General features: G+C 53.2%; 2 protein-coding genes across 2 annotated transcripts; one reads left to right on the plus strand and one right to left on the minus strand.

Annotated features, from left to right (window-relative positions):
- The first annotated feature begins 2,806 nt into the window (after nt 1-2,806).
- CUEDC2 (CUE domain containing 2) lies at nt 2,807-12,071 on the plus strand. Its single transcript, XM_056849505.1, is given in 8 exon segments — nt 2,807-2,885; nt 4,137-4,280; nt 5,348-5,409; nt 5,898-6,055; nt 7,031-7,210; nt 8,206-8,267; nt 11,011-11,071; nt 11,891-12,071. Coding segments are annotated over 8 exon segments (888 nt in total). The 5' UTR covers nt 2,807-2,811; the 3' UTR covers nt 12,038-12,071.
- Nucleotides 12,072-12,908: 837 nt separating this feature from the next.
- Nucleotides 12,909-17,536, minus strand: FBXL15 (F-box and leucine rich repeat protein 15). Its single transcript, XM_056850557.1, has 4 exons — nt 17,460-17,536; nt 16,105-16,264; nt 15,112-15,614; nt 12,909-13,098 (listed from the first exon to the last, which is right to left on the minus strand). The coding sequence occupies exons 1-4, from the start codon at nt 17,534-17,536 to the stop codon at nt 12,909-12,911; spliced, it is 930 nt and encodes a 309-aa protein (XP_056706535.1).
- Nucleotides 17,537-20,213: the final 2,677 nt, after the last annotated feature.

A 20,213-nucleotide genomic window follows, 5' to 3' on the forward strand; every position in this document is an offset into this window, starting at 1 on the left:
GCTGTAATATAAGCAATTGGTGCATCAGTAAAAGAAAAATAGACCAAGAAGGAGAGCTGGTTTTTATATGCCAACTTTCTCTGCCACTTAAGAAAGAATTAAACCAGCTTACAATCACCTTCCCCTCCCCACAACAGACACCCGGTGAGGTAGGTGGGGCCAAGAGAGCTGTGACTAGCCTAAGGTCACCCATCTGGCTTCATGTGTAGGAGTGGGGAAACCAACCCTGTTCACCAGATTAGCCTCCACCATTCATGTGGAGGAGGGGGGAATCAAAGCCGGTTCTCTAGATCAGACTCCACTGCTCCAAACCACCGGTCTTAACCACTGCACCACGCAAGAGATTTAAGGCAGTCCTTCCATAGGAAGGGGTGGATGCCTCAATGAGACATGATGTTAAGACCACAAGTTCCCCTGGGCAGCGCACAGAGTTGGAAGGGGCCATAGAGGCCATCTAGTCCCACCCCCTGCTCACTGCAGGAGCAGCCTGGCAAGTGTTTGTCCAGCCGCTGCTTAAAGACTGCCAGTGAGGAGGAGCTCACCACCTCCCTAGGTAGCTGATTCCAGGCGTGCTTCCAGTGTGTGCATCCACAGAGTGACTTTTACTACTATTCTTGAAGATGCAATCCTAAATAAGCAGAAATCTGGGCCCAGCCTGTATGAGGTACTGCAGAGTGTCAAAAAGGGCTGACTTCTGCAAGGAGAGAAAAATGACCCTGTCTACTGTTTCTGTGCTTGGCTGTCCACACACAAATTGACCAGCTTTGGAAATGAGATACTGTTTTCCCCTGAAGCGAGTGGGTTGGCTGGCTTGAACCACCTGGAACTCTTTGCTCTGCAGGGTGCTGCGCTCTGATCTCTGCAGCAGTTGGTCGATCCTGCGTTTGGCCAGAGGACTGAATGGGAGAGTCTGCTGGTTCTTCCCCATGCTAAAGGCTCTCTTGGTCTATCAAGGTCAGTGTCACGTATTCAGATGGGCAGCAGTTCTCCAGGGTCCCAGATACAGCACCTACTGCCTGGCCTTTTTAACTGGAGACATTGGAGACTGAATCTGGGACTCTGCATGCCAGGCAGATAGATGCTCTATGGCTCAGCCAGCCCATCCCCAAGGTTAGGTTTATACAGATGCCAGAAGGCAGTTCCCACTCTAGTTGGCCCCCTGGGGCACTGGAAGACCGACGGTGGGGCACTCCGCTGACCACACTTGAGTTACTAGTGGCAAATTTACAGAGCTCTCCAAAGTGACATGGTGGGCTGATTATGCTTTCTTGTTCAGTAAATTGGGTTGTCAGGAAATATCAGCTTAATATACATTTATCTCCCTTAGCGATCAGGCATGTTTTGTTTTCAAAACCTTGCTGACGCTAAATTCAGCTCACAGATTTTGAAGTATTAACAAAGACATCCAAGGAACAGGGGGGCATGGAGGCGAAACAGGGCGCCCTTCGTATTTATTCGCAACTTGCATCTGGTAAAGAGACTCTAATTTGCTTGTTTTTATTCGCAGATTCAGCTAATTTCCTCCAAGCAGAAGGGACCGGAGGTTTCCAGCTGCTCCCCACTTTGACACCAATGACCCAAGTGACGCTGGAGTCAGGCTGAGGATCTGTGCCGATTGTCCCCCCACCCCCAGCAGCACCTCTGGGTGTCCCCCCAACCTTCGTCACTGGACCAAAACCTGGTAGGGACATCCAGCCAAAGGTAAGTGACCGGGGTGGGGGGGGGGGTACAGATGAACAGTGTTGGGAAGGGTATCAGGATAGACCTCTGCCAGGGCTTTCTCTTTTTCTTGGCACTTCACTGTAGCTTTCCAAAAGACAAGATTTTTGTTGTCATTGTTTTTAAATAATTAAGAACATCAGAACATAAGGAAAGGCCCTGCTGGATCAAACCCAGACCCATCAAGTCCAGCAGTCTGTTCACACAGTGGCCAACCAGGTGCCTCCAGGAAGCCACAAACAAGACCACTGCAGCAGCATTGTCCTGCCTGTGTGCCACAGCACCTAATATAAGAGATTGCACCAATTTCTCATTACAAAGTTCCTTCAGGAACAAGCTTCACCAAATATGCTATCAGCTTCCAGGTTAATGTTCATTGTTGGGCTTTCTTGGGAAGATGACTGCAGATTGGCATCTGTTTCTCCTTCTTTCCCTCCCCCCCTTCTCCCTGCCGCTATCCAGTATCGGCAGCAGCCGATGATCTTACAGTAAAACAGAGGCCCAGAAGTCTGTCTCTTCACAGCCCTTACAAATAAGCATATGCAGCTCAGTCATTTTCTGACTTTAAGCCTTTCTTCTGTAAGGTGGAGAGCAAGAGGGTTTGACGGTCCCCTTCCCTTCGGCTGCATTCCAGCCGTCCATCCCTACACACAAGCTGAGCTGTCTGGGAGGGAAATGTCAGCTGTGCATGAAGACGCGAAGCCTCCTCCCCATTCCCGAATGCTGCTAATCCATCTGAAACAGAATAAGCCCTGTTGGCCCCAACCTGGTTACCCTCTCAACAGAGCATCCCCAGGGCCACGCGCCTTCACATGTTATGGTTTGGGGAGGGTTACAAAAGGAGAAATGGCAAGAGAACATCTCGGTGGAGGGCAGGGGAGACAGAAGGGAAGCAGCACCTTCGTTCCAACAGCGATGAGTCATCCGTGGGAGGGGGTTTTTCCCGGTAGGCAGATGGGGCACCAGAGGTTCTCAGAGCATGCTTCGTATCACGGATCTGTTTCTTGCAGGCTTCTGCATTGTGCCTCGGGGCCGTGCGCTTCTGAACTCTGACGTTCTGTTTGTGGGGGTTTTCCCCTTACCAGAAAGGCAATGGAGCTGGAAAGAATAATCCGAGAGGAGTTGACCGTCTTCATCCAGTCCCATGTCCCGGCTGCTGACCTGGGGTACGTGGTGTCTCACTTTTGAACAGGAAGCCTATCCAGGGATGTGCAAAGTTTTCTCAAAGCACGGTGCCTGTCGGGTTTTCCCAGGAATGTTGTGTCGGTGTTCCAGAGCAGGCTGACTTCTATTTGCCTCTCAAATATAATTTGAAGTTCTCTTTCAGCCTGTTCAGTCCTCGGTTCCCACGTCTCTGCCTTGGCTCCACAGCCATCTTGGTGGTTCCTAAAAAAATTCTGTAATGAAGCCACATCGTCCAAAATCCACAAGGGGCTGTTTTTCAACTGGGAGCCTTTTTTCTCCTGAAGGACCAACCTGGATCTCAAGTTTATTTGCAAAAGGCCACAACATTTGACATTTAAAAAAAACAAACATCTGTGCTTGGTTTTCGGTGGCTACAGCAAATCAAAGGACGGCAGGAGGGGAATATCATTGTGATTTTAATCTTTGCTGTTTACCTTTTTCACATATTGTTGTCTAACTCAGCCACCTAATGGCAAAGTTTGAGCATTTGGGTTGGCTGAATAGGTGAACAGGGGAATCAAAGGATCCTCCTGTCACTTACCATGTCTCTCCCACCCCCAAAATTCCATGTTCCTTTAGGAATTCTGTTTTCGTTTTCTTTTGAAATTTGTCAGATGATTATAAGTTTCATTCATTGTAATTTCAAACTTAATTAATTTGCTGTTCATTACTGTGAGTGCCTTGAAGGGAAACTTCCTTTTAATAAATATTAAATAGCCGATAAGGAATGTGAAGTCTGTAGCTGGTGTCGGGCTTCTTATCTGCAGGGGCCTCCCAGTCTGCGCCTGAAGGTCATCTCTGCTCGTCTCTCCCATCCAGGTCTTCTCTGATGTCTGAAGACTTCAGATACCACTAAAGGCCAGACGGTTCTTTAAGGGGGGGGGGAGAGAGATGGTTTTGCAGATTTAAAAATATTTTACATACCAAAGCAAAAGCTGTTTCCGGTTCTGAATCCGTAATTGTGGACTTGTGTTTGTGAGAAAGAGAGAGAGATGGGGCCATCAAGTGGGGTCATGAGGGGCAGAAAGAGAGAGAAAGTGTATCCGCTCTTTATCCTGCTTTTCTTAACCAAAGAAGTAGTTTGTCCAAGCAAGTCAACTCCCAAAGATTTTTTAAACCCGTTATTCATCTCTGAAGCTGCTGTGGATTCTTCCCCCAGAAAACGCAGGACGAAGGAGAAAAGCCGATGCGGCTGAACTCACTTCTTCCCTCTTTGCTCTCTGTGTTTCCAGCGGGATGGATGAAGTGTTCTTCTCTTATGTGACAAGCGTTCTGGAAGATCTGGGGTCCCCCGAGTCAGTTGAGGAGAACTTTGACATGGAGACCTTTGTCGAAATGATGGAAGCCTACGTCCCGGGCTTTGCAGAAATCAACAGGTGTGTGTTTAAAGGTGGGCCCCCACCTGGTGCTGGACCTCCAACACTCCCCAGTACTACAGCCTGACTGGAAGAGGCCACTGGAGCAGACAGATCCCTCCATGTTGGGGGGGGGGTGTCTCACTGTGCCTTCCAGAATTCAGACGCTTCCGCCCTCTAATGGCAAATCTTGAACCACTCCACCACCCCAGGGGACATGGACATGTGAAATAATATGCACGCAGTCCTTGGAAAAGGTCTCTTTTCTGTGTGTCCTTCTGGTCTTGGACGTTCAATCAAGTTTCTTAGCCAGTTAATTATCCAGAGTTGGGGAGGGGCCGTGGCTCGGTGGTAGAGCCTCTGCTTGGCATGCAGAAGGTCCCAGGTTCAATCCCCGGCATCTCCAGTTAAAGGAACCAGGCGAGTAGGTGATGTGAAAGACCTCCGCCTGAGACGCTGAAGAGCTGCTGCCAGTGTGAGTAGACAATACTGACTTTGATGGACCCAGGGTGTGATCCAATATAAGGCAGCTTCATGTGTTCAGAGTTCAGTTCAAACCACCAGCCTTGTTTGTAGCTAAAAACTCCACACATTTTGCAAGAGGGCCATGGTTAGAATGTTGGACCAGGATCCGGGAGACCCAGGTTTGAATCCCTCTCTACTGTGAAAGCTCGCCGGGTGACTTTGGGCCAATCACACACCCTCACAGGGGGCGCTGTGAGAATCAAATGGGGAAGAGGAGAAAGATGTAAGCCACTTTGGGGTATAACTGAAGTAACTAAATGAAAATAAGTAAATAAACAAAGTAAGTAAATAAATAAGATTTCAAACAGCAAGGTAACGATAAAGCATTCAATAGGGGATTTACTCAGAATTACCCTGTCTGCTTCCTTTGCCCTGACTGCCCGATTCCTATTGAAGCTCAGATTTTAGACTGCCTGGGGATCTTTAAAAGAACATGCCTGCTTCTCCCCACCTGACATTCTCCCAGGCATAATAGAGGAATGGGGAGGGAGGGGGGGGGCCTGCCAGCCACAAAAGCATCCAAAGTTGGACTCGTGTTGAGAAACAAAATTCTTTTCTTGCAGTGGGAAAGTTTGTGAAATGATGTTTTCCCTCTCAGAAAGGCTCTGTGAAGCTCGCAGCAAAGGTAAGCCCTTCAGTGAATGCTCGGACACAAGGAGTGATTGGCTGGCAGTGAAGGCTGAAGGAAGTGCCAGGATGCCATGGAAGGCCGATGGGCAGGAACTCCGCTGTTGCGGCAGCCCAAATAAAGAGATGCACATTGAGAGACCGTGTGCAAAAGCAACACAGGTTGTGCAGAGTTGTTGGGGCTCAGCTCCGACCCTTACCCTTGTCCATCCAGTCCATCTCCCGGAGCCAGCGTGGCGTCGTGGTTAAGAGCAGCAGACTCTCCTCTGGGGAGCCTCGTTTGATTCCCAGTGAAGTGTCCATACGTGCCACTGCCCTCCCTCCCCCCCCCCTGCTGCTTTCGCAAATCAGAGCCAATCTTGGCTTTCTTCAGAGCAGAAGAGCCCCAGAGGCATCATTGCCTCCACTGGTTTCCCTTGCTTGCCATGGCAGATTTGACACTTTTTCAGGACAGCACCGGCTGAACAGTTGCCCCTACGGCCCAAGAGGTCACTGATGCGCGTGTTTTGTATCTTTAAGACACCACTGTGCAGAACCGGAGCTGGGTACCTTCTGAACCACAGACCGCCATTAAGGAAGAGGGCGCAGGGAACGCTGAGGAGGACAAGCTGTCACATTCACCAGTAGGGGGAGCCCTGGCACAGGTAGGGGTTCGTAGGCACCTCAATCCAGAGTGCTGGAAGGGGTCACAGAGGGCCATCAAGACCAGCCCCCTGCTCAATGCAGGATCGGCCTGGAGCATCCCTGACAAGTGTTTGTCCAGCTGCTGCTTGAAGACTGACAGTGAGGGGGAGCTCACCACCTCCCCAGGTAGCTGATTCCACTGATGAACAACTCTTACTGTAAAAAAAAAAAATCCCCACTATCCAGCCAGTACCTGGATACTATTGTGAGTCCTATCCTCTGCTGCCAACAACCTTTCAAATACTTCAAGAGCAATCGTGTCCCCCCCTCAACCTCCTCTTCTCCAGACTGAACAATCCCAACCCTTTTAGCCTTTCCTCGTAGGGTCTCCAGGCCCCTAATCATCCTCCTTGCTCTCCTCTGCACCCGCCTCCATTCTGTCCACATCCTTTTTGAAGTGAGGCCTCCAGAACTGTACACAATACTCCAGGTGCGGCCTGACCAATGCGATGTACAGCAAGACTATGACATCTTGCAATTTGGATGTTCTGCCTCTGTTGATGGCACCCCAAGACCATATTTTATCAGTCACTTAGCACAATATTGAGAAGACAAAATACCAACAGATGGGTGTTGTTTATGCAACTACTGGAGGCAGCCTCTTCGCGTGATCCCAGCTATGCTGAGACTAGGGCTAATTGTATAGATAATTAACGACTCTGCTGGTGGTTGAATTGATTCGCATACTTACTGAGGCTGTGTAACATACTGTTTTTGATTATTATTATTTTGTTTAAAAGATTTTGTATCCTATGATCCCCTTCCGCCAGGCCATTCTCTAACGGAGAAAAACTTTGTCCATCAGAGGAAGGTGGAGGAAAGAAGTTGCAGGATCCCCAAACCCCATTCTTGGAAGTCAGAGGTGGGGGAGGGTTCTTGCCAGCAGGTCCATCCTCTGCTCTCCAGGCTCACGCTGCCCGTCTTGCCCTGGTTAGGACCCCGGGGGCGAACTGGTGGATGCGGTGGACATGATGCTGGAGATGTTCCCAGCGTGCACCATGAGCCAGGCCAGGAAGGCGCTGGGCATGGCCCTGGGGAACCTGGAAGAGGCAGCGCAGCTCCTGCTGGAGGAGAAGGTGCCGCTGGGCACGGTGGGCGCCACCACCCTCACACAGGTACGGCACCAGAGTGGGAAGCCCTGCTGTCGTGCGGCCATAGAGGGGAAAGGGGGTTTGGTTCCCAGACAGAGTGGGCCCTGCCTTCCACCTACGCAGGGAAAAAACACAGCGACTTTCGATCAAGAAATGTACTTTTCTGTATTCGAAACCCCACAACACCTGGGCATGTTTAAGTTGGTGGCGCGCCAGGAAGGCTTCTGCTGCCTCGCGATTCAAAAGCAAAGCAAACCAAAAGGAGGAGAGGTGGCATTACACGTCACGGCCCTTGTGGGCCTCCGCCAGCAAGGGATGGCTTTGAGGCTCAGGCTGGGGTTCGGATGCAGAATGTGGGAATGAGCACAGAGAGGAACGATGGACTCACACACACACACACACACACACACACACTTTCAGTTTGCTTCGGGAAATCCACTCATCTCTGCCTGTTGGGCGAGGCCAGCCGAGCAGGGAAAAAAGGCGGCACAAGAAGGAAGGCTGCAAAGTTGGCATTGCCAAGGGCACGATGGCTTCGCTGGAGGCTGAGCCTAGAGAGGCATCAGATTCCACAGACCTCTTAAGTTGCCGCCGTCCAGTCACTTAGAGGGGCGTGAAGGAGACGAGGGAGGGGGCGGAAGAGGGCAGGCAGTTCTGAAGCACCTCTTGTGCCCACAGCTTGACACCAGCCTTGCCCCCCCACACACACCCCCACAAACTCTAAAGCCTGTTTTGAAAGGCACCCCTATAAAAGTGTTCATCTGGGCAGTTGCGTGTCATCTGTTGCAGTGTCCGCTTAGAGCATAAAGAACATCATAAAGGCCCTGCTGGGTCAGACCCGGAAGGCCCATCAAGTCCAGCAGTCTGTTCACACAGCAGCCCAACCAGGTGCAGAGTTCTAGTCCAGTTTTAAGCCAGTCTCTGACCCTTGTCAGGGATTGGATTCTGTGCCTTCCTGGCACCCTTCCTTGTAACCATGAAACAGGTAACCTGACTTCTGCATATCCTCCCCTGTCCAGGAAGCTTCGAGACCTGAAAAGCCACCCAAGCAAGATGAATTCAAGCAGCTTATCTTACAGAAGTAAGTAACAAACCACAAAAAGCCCACCCGGAAGCTGAGCCGGCCCCTTGTGGTCCAAACCAAAGCCTTTTCCTGGAAGACGATTAACCGACTGAAGCTGGATCGCAGCCGTGCCTTTCCATGAGAAATGGCGATCCAATCGCAGTTATTCAAGCTTTAGTGACACCCAGGTGAGACTATTCAAGCGTGCTGCTTTTGAAAGGCGGACAGCGGCTGGTTGAGAATGGGGACACCAGGGTATTTGCTGGGGCAGGTCGTTCAGAACAGGTAACCAACTCTGTGACTGCACCTTCGACCACAGGGTTTCTGGGGCCCATTCAAAGCTCTGGTTTTATCCGCTGCAGACCTAAACAGTCTACATCCAAGACACCTAAAAGGTTTCCTTCCTGCTCCTTTATGCCCTTACCTATATGCTAAAAACCTCCTCACAGGCCCTGCTCCACCTGCCCTCGTTGGGTGAAGGATGGTGTGATTTTGTGCTCCGGGGCTTTTGTTGTTAATGAAAACCTATATCCTGCCATTCTGTTCCTTTGTAGCCTCAAGTCAAGGCGACAAAAGTATGTATCGGAATTAGGTGTAGAAAGAAACCGCTGAAAGCATACGGAGCAGCCCAAAGAATCTCTCCCCGTACACACACACACCCTCCCCAGCAACCATATGACCCAGTGTGTGTCTCCAGCAAAGGTGCCCTTGAACAATACTCTGCTTTGTGCGGCCTTCAAAACAAGTCACTGGGCTGGACTCCAAGATGGAGGAACGGCCTCCTGAGGGAGATCAGTCTGGCTTCTCCTTCCGGCATCAGACAAAGGCAGTACATTTTTTTGAAAGAGCTTCATAGAATCAGAGTTGGAAGGGATCACCAGGGTCATCTAGTCCAGCCCCCTACACAACGCAGGAAATTCACAACTACTTCCTCCCCACACACCCCAGTGACCCCTACTCCTTGCCCAGAAGATGGCCAGAAAAACTCCTTCCAGGATCCCTGGCCTATCTGGCCTGGAGGAAAATTCCTTCTTGACCCCAAAGTGGTGATCAGCATTACCCTGGGCATGTAAGGGCCACAAGAGCCGAACACTGACTCAACCCTTCCTGCCCTCCCTCTCGTGATCTGCATAAGTTCACAGAATCAGCCTTGCTGTCAGATGGCCATCTAGCCTCTGCTTAACCTTTTGGGAGGCTTTATCAATTTATAATTTGGGCACTGCCGTGGACAGTTTTTGTGATGGTTTATGGGGCTGTGCTGGCCTTGTCGGTCTCAAATTTTTGTCTCTTGTGTTAATAGTTTGAAATTTTTAATAAACTCTTAGCTACCTGATGAATTTTTTTTGGCCAAAGGGCCAGAAATATTTTAACCAAAGAAAACCAGGTGACTGTAGGCAAGTCCTTGGCATTCCATATCATCGTCTCCATCTTGTGAAATGAGAAAAAAAATAACTCCCTCACAATATTGCTATGAAGAAGGATTTTAAAGACATTTTAAGCTGATAACGGGGGGAAATGGGACAATATTACTTGGCAGTCCTTCCAATATTCAAGCCTGTGGCCACAACTGGCAACCTGTAAGGTCTGAGTTCACCTGTTGAATCCCAATCACCAAACGTCCAGACGGTATTCTAAGAGGCTGGTTTATTTGGGAAGCATAACGTGAGTAGCAGGAACTTACAGGGGAAGGTACGAGGACTCCAATGGGGGGAATACAGACAGGTTGGAACAGATACAGAAAACCAAAGGCACAGTTGGTTACCAAGCCGAGCCCGGTTCCCATGGTAGATTACAGTTATCACACAAACGGAGAGAAAGCAGTCAATAACAAACTTCTGAGAAACAGAACCTTGAAGGCCAGCTGCCTGGAGCTCACACAACCGGGGAAGGAGTCCAAAGAGAAGAACTGAGGGGGGTCATGGAGGGAAAGAACGGTCAGAACAACACGTCCCAAGCCGAGGGAAAACTGGAGCGGGGGGGGGGAGATAGGGTTACAGCCTAATTTAAATACCAAAAAGTCAGGATTGCAGTCTCAGATGGGGTCTGCCCGCCGTAGGCATTCAGAAGACCTTTCGAACTAAACCTGGAGCAAAGATGAAAGACAAAATTCTAGTTTGTAGTATTTGAGTTCTGTAGTTCGTAGCCCAGAGGCTGAAGTTGAAATACAGGCAGCTGCTTTCAAGCCTTGACCAGACTGTAAAATCTCAACTCAAAATGTCATGTTTGGTTTTTCAAAGGTAACGGATTTAAATGTGAGACACAACCGATTTGCTTTTGGCTCCAGCCGCCCGTCTTGTCCTCACTTCCCTTCCACTCACACCCTGAAGAAAGAACAGCAGCCTTGCGGGGGGTGGAGGCATGGAGCTGCCCCACCATAATCTAGCAGGGCACCAAAACGGATGAGGAGGTCTCCTAGGGTTAAGACTCCCCAGAGATAACAGGTTTTGCTAGCAACTTTTCCTCCTGTCAAAGAGGATCAAAAAAGGAATTGTAAGACAGATTTTTCATGGAAAGGCCCATCCCTTATGCCTCAAGCAGGGGATCCGCAGGTACCTCTTCTGTGTGTTTTTTTAAAAAGTGAATTACAACAAAATTAAAGCTGACAGGTGAAGAAGCTGCCCCACACCCCCACACGCGTGTCCAGTGCAGGAAGAAAGGTGGAGCTTTCTCAGAAGCAAGGGGCCAGCCCTTCCCTGTGAACCCCCCTCCCCAACTAAGAATGCTTGTGGGCACTCAGAGGTAGTTTTACTCTGTGTTGCAGGTACATGATGGTGGACAGCGAAGAAGATCAGAAGACGCACAAGCCGGCCCCGCCAAAGGAGGTGAGCCCCACAAGCCCTGCAGAGGGAGGGGGACTGAGCCCCATCTAGCCCCCCACCCCCAATCCTCCATGCTGTTATTTGCAGCAGCCTCAAGCCTGGGAAAGAAAGGATACTCAGGGAGCACACGTCAGGACAACCTGAAGCGGGCCTCCCCCCTCCCCCACCCAAGGGCACCGCAGCTGTACTGGCCATCATCGTAGGGGTGTCAAAAGTCACACAGTGGTGCCATATTGACAGGTGGCCTAACGCATCTCTGCCTTTTACACACACACCCCTGGCAGAACTCAAAGCCCCAGCAGCAGATGCCAGCGTTCCCAGGGATCGCTATTCTGTTCTGCATACAGGCAGCATTTTGTTAGGGGAGCGTGCCGATCTCCAGCCCGCCCACCAGTGCTTACCGCTTGCCAGATACACTGCTACTGACTGAGAAGCCCCTGCGAAGGAGGTGCTTGGTCACCATTGTGTAAATGTCCTGTTTTGAGCATGCCTCTTGCTCCAGGTGGCCTCCTCTTGGGGTTGTTAATTCTCCTGCATCTCTGCCGCCCTAGGGATTAAATGATGCAATCAAGAGATGCATCAGAATTACCTAGCAGAAGTCGCACACCAACCTGATGTCCAGCAAACCATGCAGAGATGCAGCAGCCCGCCTCTGATGGGGGAGGAGGGGGTCTCACTGCATTGGCCTTTAATGCCTGGCCACACACAGTTCAAGAACTATTCCAGTCAGGAGAATCTGTCAGCTATACAAGCCGCCCCCTGAGGGGCAAGGGTCTTAACAGCCTAGTGAAGCAGCCTCAGTTTCCCTTTTCTTCTCTCCAGGCTCCCAAGAAGTTGATTCGCTACATTGATAACCAGGTAGTAAGCACCAAAGGGGAGAGATACAAGGACATCAGGAAGCCGGAGAGCGAAGAGATGAAGAGAACGTACATCAACCTCAAGCCAGCCAGGAAGTATAAATTCCACTGACTGACCCCTTCCGGTGCTCCCCTCGCACCTTCTCTCCGACAGCTGCTAGCATCTTTGGCAGTAACCACTGAACGAGGCCCAGAAATCCTACTGCTCACGGACCTGAGGAGAGCCCCATCTGCACCCCTGAAAGCCCACACTCCCAACGCAGGACACGCTGTGGGAAACGGAGGAGGCCCCGCCGCTCCTCTGGGGCCCCTTTTCCTTGCTTGCAAGGATTTAAAGATACCGGGCTGTTCTGCTCTTCTGTCATAAGCCTTTCAAAACCTGTTCACCTAGTAGAAAGTAAAAACTAACCTCTGTCACTGCACAATGGAAAGATGCTTTCCTCTGGAGCAAAGTACCGTGCAGCCTCTGAACGCACATTTGGTAATTTCACACACACCATTCCTACTAACAGATGCAAGAAAAGCCCACATGGGGAAATGGACCCCCAGGCTGCATGCTACTACACTAGAAACCCCACAACCACCAAATCATGCGTACCTTTTTCTTTAAGAGCAAGGTCACAGGGAGAGATTTGGTGGGGGCTGTCTTTCACTGCACTCCTTCCCAGAAAATACCCTCTCACCCCTCCCCAGCAAGCTGTGCTTACAAGTAATTCCCCCAAAGCAATTGCCACTCATTAGCGGAGTTCCAGAAGAAACAACTTGGTGAAGGGGCTCAACAGACGTTCGGCTGCTTCTTCGCACCCGCATCGCACCGGCAAGACCAGAGCCTGTCTTGAAACGTACATACGACACACAAGCTGGCTGAGAGGCCGAGGGGGCCTGGTTTTCTGAGCCCGTCACACGTACGCAGATGCAAGGCTAGTCCAGGAGAGGCACCGCACCTTCCGGCCCTGCCCCCTTCTCAGCGGCGGTCCCACCCGCTAGATCTGGAGGTTGATAAAGGGGGCGTAGCCCACCATGCCCTCCAGGAGAACCACGGCGAGCTGCAGTGGAGGCTCCACATCGAGCTCCACCCCGCGGCTGCGCAGGATGCTCAGGCTGGACTCCACCACGTCGTTACAGTGCTTCACCTTCAAGGCACGCAGCTTGGGGCAGTATTCCGCCAGGGTCCTGCCAAAAGAGGGGGGGGGAGAGTCAAGGCCACAGGATCCGGCCAGGGTCCCTGGACAACATTGCAGCCCCCTGGCCAGGGGAACAGACAAGCACCAAAAAGAGGCAAAAGCGGGCAGAGGCGCGATCCTGTGATACGCAGTCCTGCCATCCTAACTTCTGTAGTCCTAGTCCTGTAACTTCCCTTACCGGATGTCTTATTCTGTTGGCTGTCCTGACTTGCTCTGTGTGATCCGCCTTGAGTCTCAGTGAGAAAAGCAGGTTATAAATAACGTGAATAAATAAATACTGGAAGTCAGCAAATTTGACCTTGTCCCTGTTTCTGTGACAGGGCAGGGGGCGGGGGCAGAGAGGAACCGAGCTCTTCCTCCTGGCAGAGTCACTCCCACCTCTTTGTTTCAAGGCTTTGGCTTCCCACCGCTTAGATTTGCCCTCTGAGCTCTGAAATGCCGGAACAGCTTCTGGAACAGCTTCGGAAAGATCAGTGCCTCTGTCACCGGCACTCGTGCCCAGGAGCAGAGAATCAGTCTTGCAAGCTAGAGGTGTAAAGGCAAAGTCTACAGAACGTTCCCTGGGTCAACAACTTGGGGGAAGACTAAGTACCGGTGGCATGATTTTTGTGTGGTTTTTGCAGGCAATATACAGGGGGGGCGGGCTGAAAAACTTGTTAAATCAGTTTAGTACTCTCTTGGCTGGCCTCAAAATCCCAAGGATGGGTACCATAGAGATGCTGTCAGCTATCTCAGAGGGGGGAGTGGCCATAGCTAGTGGGGAGGGGCTGGCTACAGTCTCCAATCATGGGGAGACGGCCTGTCATCTTCCAGCATCCTATGGATCTAGGGTTGCCAACTCTGGGTTAGAAAGTTTCTGGAGCTTTAAGGGTGGAGCCCGGGGAGGGCAGGGTATAATGCCAGACAGGGTCCACTTTCTGGAGCAGCCATTTCCTCTGGGGGAGCTGATCTCAGTTGTCTGGGGAGCAGTTGTAACTCCAGGCCCCACCTGGATGTCAGCAGCCCTGCATGTATCCCTTAGTTTTGAACAGGTTCCCCCCCTCCAAAAAAAGTACAACCAATATAAAGTATGCAAATAAAGTATGTGCTCATGATCTTCCTACAGAAGAGTACCGTTAAAACATCCCAATGTGTTACATTAAATACAGGATTCCACAAACACAGGCCGGGGGGGATGAGGGAATGACTAGCACATTTCAAAGAAGCTTCAACACGCTCTTCGGCCCAGCTGCTGCTGAACAGTTGCTTCAGGGACAGCCCTTTCCGCTGTTCTGATTCTTCTCCTATCCACCCCCAAAGGACCACATTTGAACACGAGGCCACACGGACCGAATCTAGAACCAGACAACCAGAGAGGACCCAACAGCTCACCATCCGGCCTCCCCTTTCGAGGGCTTTTCCCAGGAGCCATCTTTCAGCTTTTTAAATCCCCAGCCTTCTTGATGGTAGGGGTAAGCATAAGCAAGCAGGAGCGATTTCTGTTTCGTGCTCAGACCATCATGGGACGGGTCTTGGCTTTCAGGGATCAGGGAGGGAGGGTTATCTTCCTCCCCCTGCCTCCGGTAGTCACCACACCCTCCTGCCCATGACTCCTTTCCATTCCATCCACAGCCACACTGATCCTCCCCCATCCCCACCCCAAGAAGACTCCAGAGGAGAAAGGAGGAGGAGGAGGTTTTTATATGCCGATTTATTCTACTTTTTTTAAGGAGGTGGGGCTGAGTTTGGAGAGAGCTGTGACTAGCCCAAGGTCACCCAGCAGGTTCCATGTGGAGGAGTGGGGAACCCAACCCAGTTCACCAGATCAGAGTCCACCTCTCATGTGGAGGAGTGGGGAATCAAACCCGGCTCTCCAGATTAGAGTCCACTACTCTTAACCACTACACCACGCTGGCTTGCTTGGTGCAAAAGCCTCGTCAGGTGCGTTTGGAGCCATGCACGCGGCTACCACGAGATGTCCTCCCTCTGCCTGGTTGGGGTCGCCGGCCAAGCCGCAGCTTACCGAATTGAGTCGTTCTTCACCCGCAGGCAGCCCGTGAGGTCCAGGTGCTCCAGCTCAGGGCAGCCTTTGGCGATCTCTTCCACGGCCGCGTCGCCCACATTTGCGTTGACAGCCAGCGAGAGAGACTTCAGCCTGGCGCACCTTCGCGCCAGGTAGCAGATGGCGTCGTCCTTCAGCTGCCGGCAGGCCGTGAGGTCCAGGGACTCCAGCTCCTTGCAGTGGTCGGCCAGGCTGCGCAAGGAGAGGCTGTCCACCCACTCGCAGTGGGCCAGGGAGAGCTGGCGCAAGTGGGGGCAGCTGAGGGAGATGGCCACCAAGGCCCGCCGGCTCAGCTGCGCGCAGCTGCTCAGCTCGATGTGCTGCAAGTGGCGGTTCTGGCCGATCACGGGGAGGAGCTCCGCATCCGACAGCCAGGCAGAGCAGTTCCGGAGGGCCAGCTGCTGCAGCGCTTCGCTGTCTTTCAGCAGGTCGCAGAAGGCAGCCTTGGGAATGTGAGGCCCAGCCTGCCGGGGGCAAGAGGACAGCCAGACTCAGAATGAAAGCAGCGCCTTCCCATCCAGGCACAAACCCATAAAATCCCCAGCACGAGGCCTTCTGAACGAGCACAAAGCCTACCTCAGCCATGGGCTTATAGTCCAGGCCATCCCCCGCCCCCCAGGCCCAAAGAAAGCATGCCTCTTATCTGGGGGGGGGGGACGGCTGCAGTGGGATCCTCGACCCCAGCCAAGCCTCTCTCTTCTTGCCCTCTTCTTTAATCTTTTGGCTGAGCTGGACAGAGTGCTCTACAAAATTACCCAGTGGGGAAGCCATCCTAGATCGTCTCAAATTGGATCTCTGCCTGCTCCCGTCCTTACTTCAGAAATCCACCTTGCGTAACCCAAGGATCCTGCGTCCACAAAGAGCACCGTGTGGCCCCCGTGATCATGGAGCGGATCCCGGTTTCCCAACCCAGGTAGCAGCAAACGCACACCCACACCCCACCACTTCTGGTACCTGGGCAGCGTCGAAGCAGCGCATGTTGGTGAGGTAAAGCTGGATCAGGGCCTGGAACGCCCTGCTGACCCTCTGCAAGCTCAGCAGCTGCCTCAGCGGCAGGTGGGAGAGGACGTGGGGGAAGAGGATGTCCTCCCAGGGCAGGTCCAGCAGCTTTTTTCTGCAGGAGAGCAAAATACCATAATCTTGTGCCCCTTCCTTTCATGCCCAGGCAGGGTAAAGCCCACCCATCAACACTTTGGGGTCGGGAAGCAATTTTCCTCCAGGCCCGATTGGCCTGGGATCCTGGAGGTTTCTGTTGCCATCTTCTGGGCATGGAGTAGGGGGTCACTGGGGGTGTGGGGGAGGGGGAGGTAGTTGTGAATTTCTTGCATTGTGCAGGGGGTTGGACTAGATGACCACTATGATTCTATGATAGTAATGAAGAAGAAGAGTTGGTTTTTATACGCCGACTCTATCTGCCTTTTTTAAGGAGTATGAAAGGGGCTTACAATTGCCTTCCTTTCCCCTCCCCACAACAGACGCCTTGTGAGGCAGGTGGGACGGAGAGTGTTCAGAGAGAACTGTGACTAGCCCAAGGTCACCCAGCTGGCCTCATGCAGAGGAGGAGTGGGGTATCAAACCCTGTTCTCCACATTAGAGTCTGCCACTCCTAACCACCACACCACGCTGATGTAATAATAACAATCATAGTTGTACTAGCAATAGCAGCGATAGCAATAATAGTTGTACTGATAATAGTGATAACAGCAATACCAACAGCTGTAACAATAGCAATAATAATAGTTGTAGCAGCAATAGCAATAATAATAACAGCAATAATATTGATAGCAAGATATAGCAATGATAATAACAGTTGTAGTCGTCAGAATACCAACAACAGTCATAGCAATAATCCTGCCGCCAAGGAAAGGAGGGCGGCGGCGGGAGGGAAGGCGGGCCGGGGGCCGGACCTGCAGCCGGGGCAGCCCCCTCTCCCCCACCCCACCCCACCCCACCGCGCCGCTGCCACCTCCAGGGCCCGCCCAAGCGCCGCTTCATGCAACCGGGGGGGAGGGGGGGAGGGAGGCGCTGGTGACCTGCGGAACTCGCGGCTACGGGACGTGGCGGCGGGCTGAAAGGCGCATCCGTGAGGGGGGGGGGGACTGCCAGGGTTTTTGTGTGTGTGTTTCCAAGTCGGGGGGGGGGCGCAATTCGGACTGGGAACGGGAGGGGGGCGGGGGGTCAGTGGGAGTTGTGGGGGGGAGGGTCCCCGGTGCGCCCCCCGGAGTTTTTTTCCGAGAAAGCCCCGACCCGGGTCGGGCGGCGCACGTGTGGAGGGGTCCGGGTTGTCGTCCCCCCCCCCCCCGCCTCACCTCGGCCCCGCCATCCCCGCCCGGCTCTGAGCGGGGCGCCTCCTGATGACGTCGCACGCACGTACGCGCGCCGCCATCTTGCCCCGGGGCCCCTCCTCCTGCGGGCGGGGCGGGGCAGGGGGGAGCGAGGGAGGGGCGGAGGGGGCAGCAGCTTTGACAGACGGCCGGACTGCAGCTGCGACACACAGCCCCCCCCAACGCGCACGCGCACTCGGCGCCGCGGTGGGGCTGAGGCGGGTTGGGGGCGCGAACCCTCCCTCCCCCCCTCCGGCCAGAGGCCCACGGGGGGCGCCGAGAGCTGCGCCTGGTGGGGCGAGGGGGGGGGGGCAGCAGCCCTCCAAGAGCGGACGCCCCCCACCTCGGGGTGCCAACCTCCCGGTGGCGGCTGGAGATCTCCCCAGCCGACACAGATCCGTTCCAGCTGGAGGGAAACGGCCGCGGTGGAGGGAGGGGCTCTGGGGCATCCTGCCCCCCCCATGGAGCCCCCTCCCCTCCCCTCCCCTCCCCAAACTCCGCCTTCCTCAGGCTCCACCCCCAACACCTCCAGGTATTCCCCCACCCCCCCCACCCACCCACCCCCCGGTTTCACAGCCCTTCCTCAGCCCTTTCTCCCTTCAGGGGCCCCCCTCCCCCACCCGGACGTCCGCCAGCTTCATGCCCCACCCCCCACCCACCCACCCACCCCCATCTCTAGTGCTCAAGGCCGAACCCCTCCCCCTCCCCCCAGGGCCCCCCACAGGGTTGTTATTGGTTTGTCGCCCGGCCACCGCGGCCCCCCAGGGCTGCGCCTCCGGGCCCCGGCCCTGGCCCCCCGCCCCCCCCCCCCGCCCCCCGCCGGCCCGGGGCCAGCCCTGCTGGGCCTCTGAGATGGGGCGAGGCGGCGAGGCGAGCCTGCGCCGTCCAGGCCGGGGCCCAGTCAGCAGCAGGGCCTCCACCAGCACACTCCGAGGCAAGCTGTAGGGCGGCAGGGCAAAAGTGTCCCTGCTAGAGAGAATAAAGCTCCTCCTACCCTGCCCGAAAATAGGTTTGTGTGTGTGTGTCTTGACGGTGCTGCTGGACTCGGGCCCTTTCCCACGACTCTCTACTACGGCAGACAGACCCGCGGGGCTACCCACGGTGTACTATAGAGAATGACTGAGCAAGGAAAAAGCAGCTAGAACTAAGAAGCTACAGTAGTGTATAACAAAGGGAAATTATTGAAATGGCATCAAAATCCTATATTTTCACCCAGAAATTGCTTGTTTTTTTTCTGTTTTGTTGTTCCCTATTTTTATTGTATTACAATTGTTGTTAATGTTTCCATGGATCCTATTTTCTGTTTGTAGTCTTATTGAAATGAAATAAAAATCTTTTTTAAAAAAAAAAGTAAATTCCAAACTTAGTGATCAAACACTTGATACAGAGAACGATAGATTGTTATGCTGTTGTCCTTCAATTAAACTATTTACAGTAGTTTGAATAAACTGCTTCCTCTCCATACTTTGTGGCACTATGTATTATCACATATATGCCAATGATTCTCAGGCTGTGAGTTGCGATCCCAATGAGAGTCGCAACTCTTGCAGGTGGGGCCGAGGTGTAAACTCTGGAGCGGAGAGAGGAGACTCCGGGGCCCCTCTTTCCCCACAAGGAGGAGAGGAGAGGAGAGGAGAGGAGAGAGGGCTGCCCGTGGATCCCTGCCTCCTCCGCTGCTTTGCCGAGTGACTCCCACTGCTGGGCCTGTCCTGCCAGCATGGGGGGGGGGGAGTTGAGTCCCCCAAAACACCCAGTGTAGAAGTGGGGTCCAAGTCGAGAACCAGAGAAAGCAAGAAGGGCTATTCGGTTGTCTTGCGGCACAAGAGCGGGCCCCTGTCCAGCACAACAGCCGTGCGCCCGCAGGCCACGTGGCGCGCACAGTCGTGTGTGACGGGAAAGGAAGGGTGGCCCAGTCGGACTGCGTTTGTCCCACGCCACTGGGGAAAGCCTAACTCCTCTGCCTGCAGCAGGAGCATCGCTTCAAGGGAAGGCGTCCGGTTCTCTCTCTCTCTCTCCCCCCCCCCCCCTAGGAAATTGGCGCTCAGCAAAGCCACCCTGGCTGGTCTTGAGAGCGCGCGGGGGGAGCTGTCCTTTCAGCACCACACAAGTCAAACCCCATCTATATGCCGGGGCGTGCGCATAAGGATATACGTCACCCTCCCCTCCGCCTCAGCGATCCCCAGGAACAGATGGCCCATTGCGAAATCCGACCCGTTTAGTACCTCTACACGTAGCGGGCAGGACTAGGGTCATTTGCCACCAGCTGTTTGGTGGCATCCTCCTGGCAAAGGATAGGCACGCTTCATTCCCGAAAGATGAATGGAAGAAAGAGAGGCGGGTGCTCATCAGAATGCGATAAACACTCCCGCAGATCACCTGGTGGCATGCCTGTGGCCCTCTTCAGAGTCTGGCAGATGTGGAAACTGCGCGACACGTGCCAAGAGAGCACAAAGTCGGGCAAGCTGAGCCTGTGATGGGAATCCTTTCCCCACCAAATACGAGGCTCAATAACCCCCCAGTATAGGTGTTAAGAGGGATGCTGCCATTCACATGCAGAGAGGAGATGTTTTTTTAAAAAATCCTAGTCGCATGCATCCACAGACCTTCTTGATCTGGGAAGGAAGGAAGGAAAGGAGACGGGGGCTGTTCCCTCAGCGGCCTTATGCGCAGTTACCATAACAACTCCGTGGAAGGCTTCAGTAAAAATAGACGCTGCTATTCCCTCCTGTTCTCCGTTTG

This window comes from Euleptes europaea, chromosome 5 (assembly GCF_029931775.1).
Source record: "Euleptes europaea isolate rEulEur1 chromosome 5, rEulEur1.hap1, whole genome shotgun sequence".
NCBI lineage: Eukaryota > Metazoa > Chordata > Lepidosauria > Squamata > Sphaerodactylidae > Euleptes > Euleptes europaea.

Bases quoted from the DNA above. Each gene is read 5' to 3' on its own strand.
- FBXL15 (XM_056850557.1), bottom strand. From the start codon at position 17,536: ATGGCGGCGCGCGTACGTGCGTGCGACGTCATCAGGAGGCGCCCCGCT. The intron at 16,265-17,459 runs GTGAGGCGGGGG...GCTCTCCTGCAG, and splicing joins GCGGGGATGGCGGGGCCGAG to AAAAAAGCTGCTGGACCTGC. The intron at 13,099-15,111 runs GTAAGCTGCGGC...CTCTTTTGGCAG, and splicing joins GTGAAGAACGACTCAATTCG to GACCCTGGCGGAATACTGCC.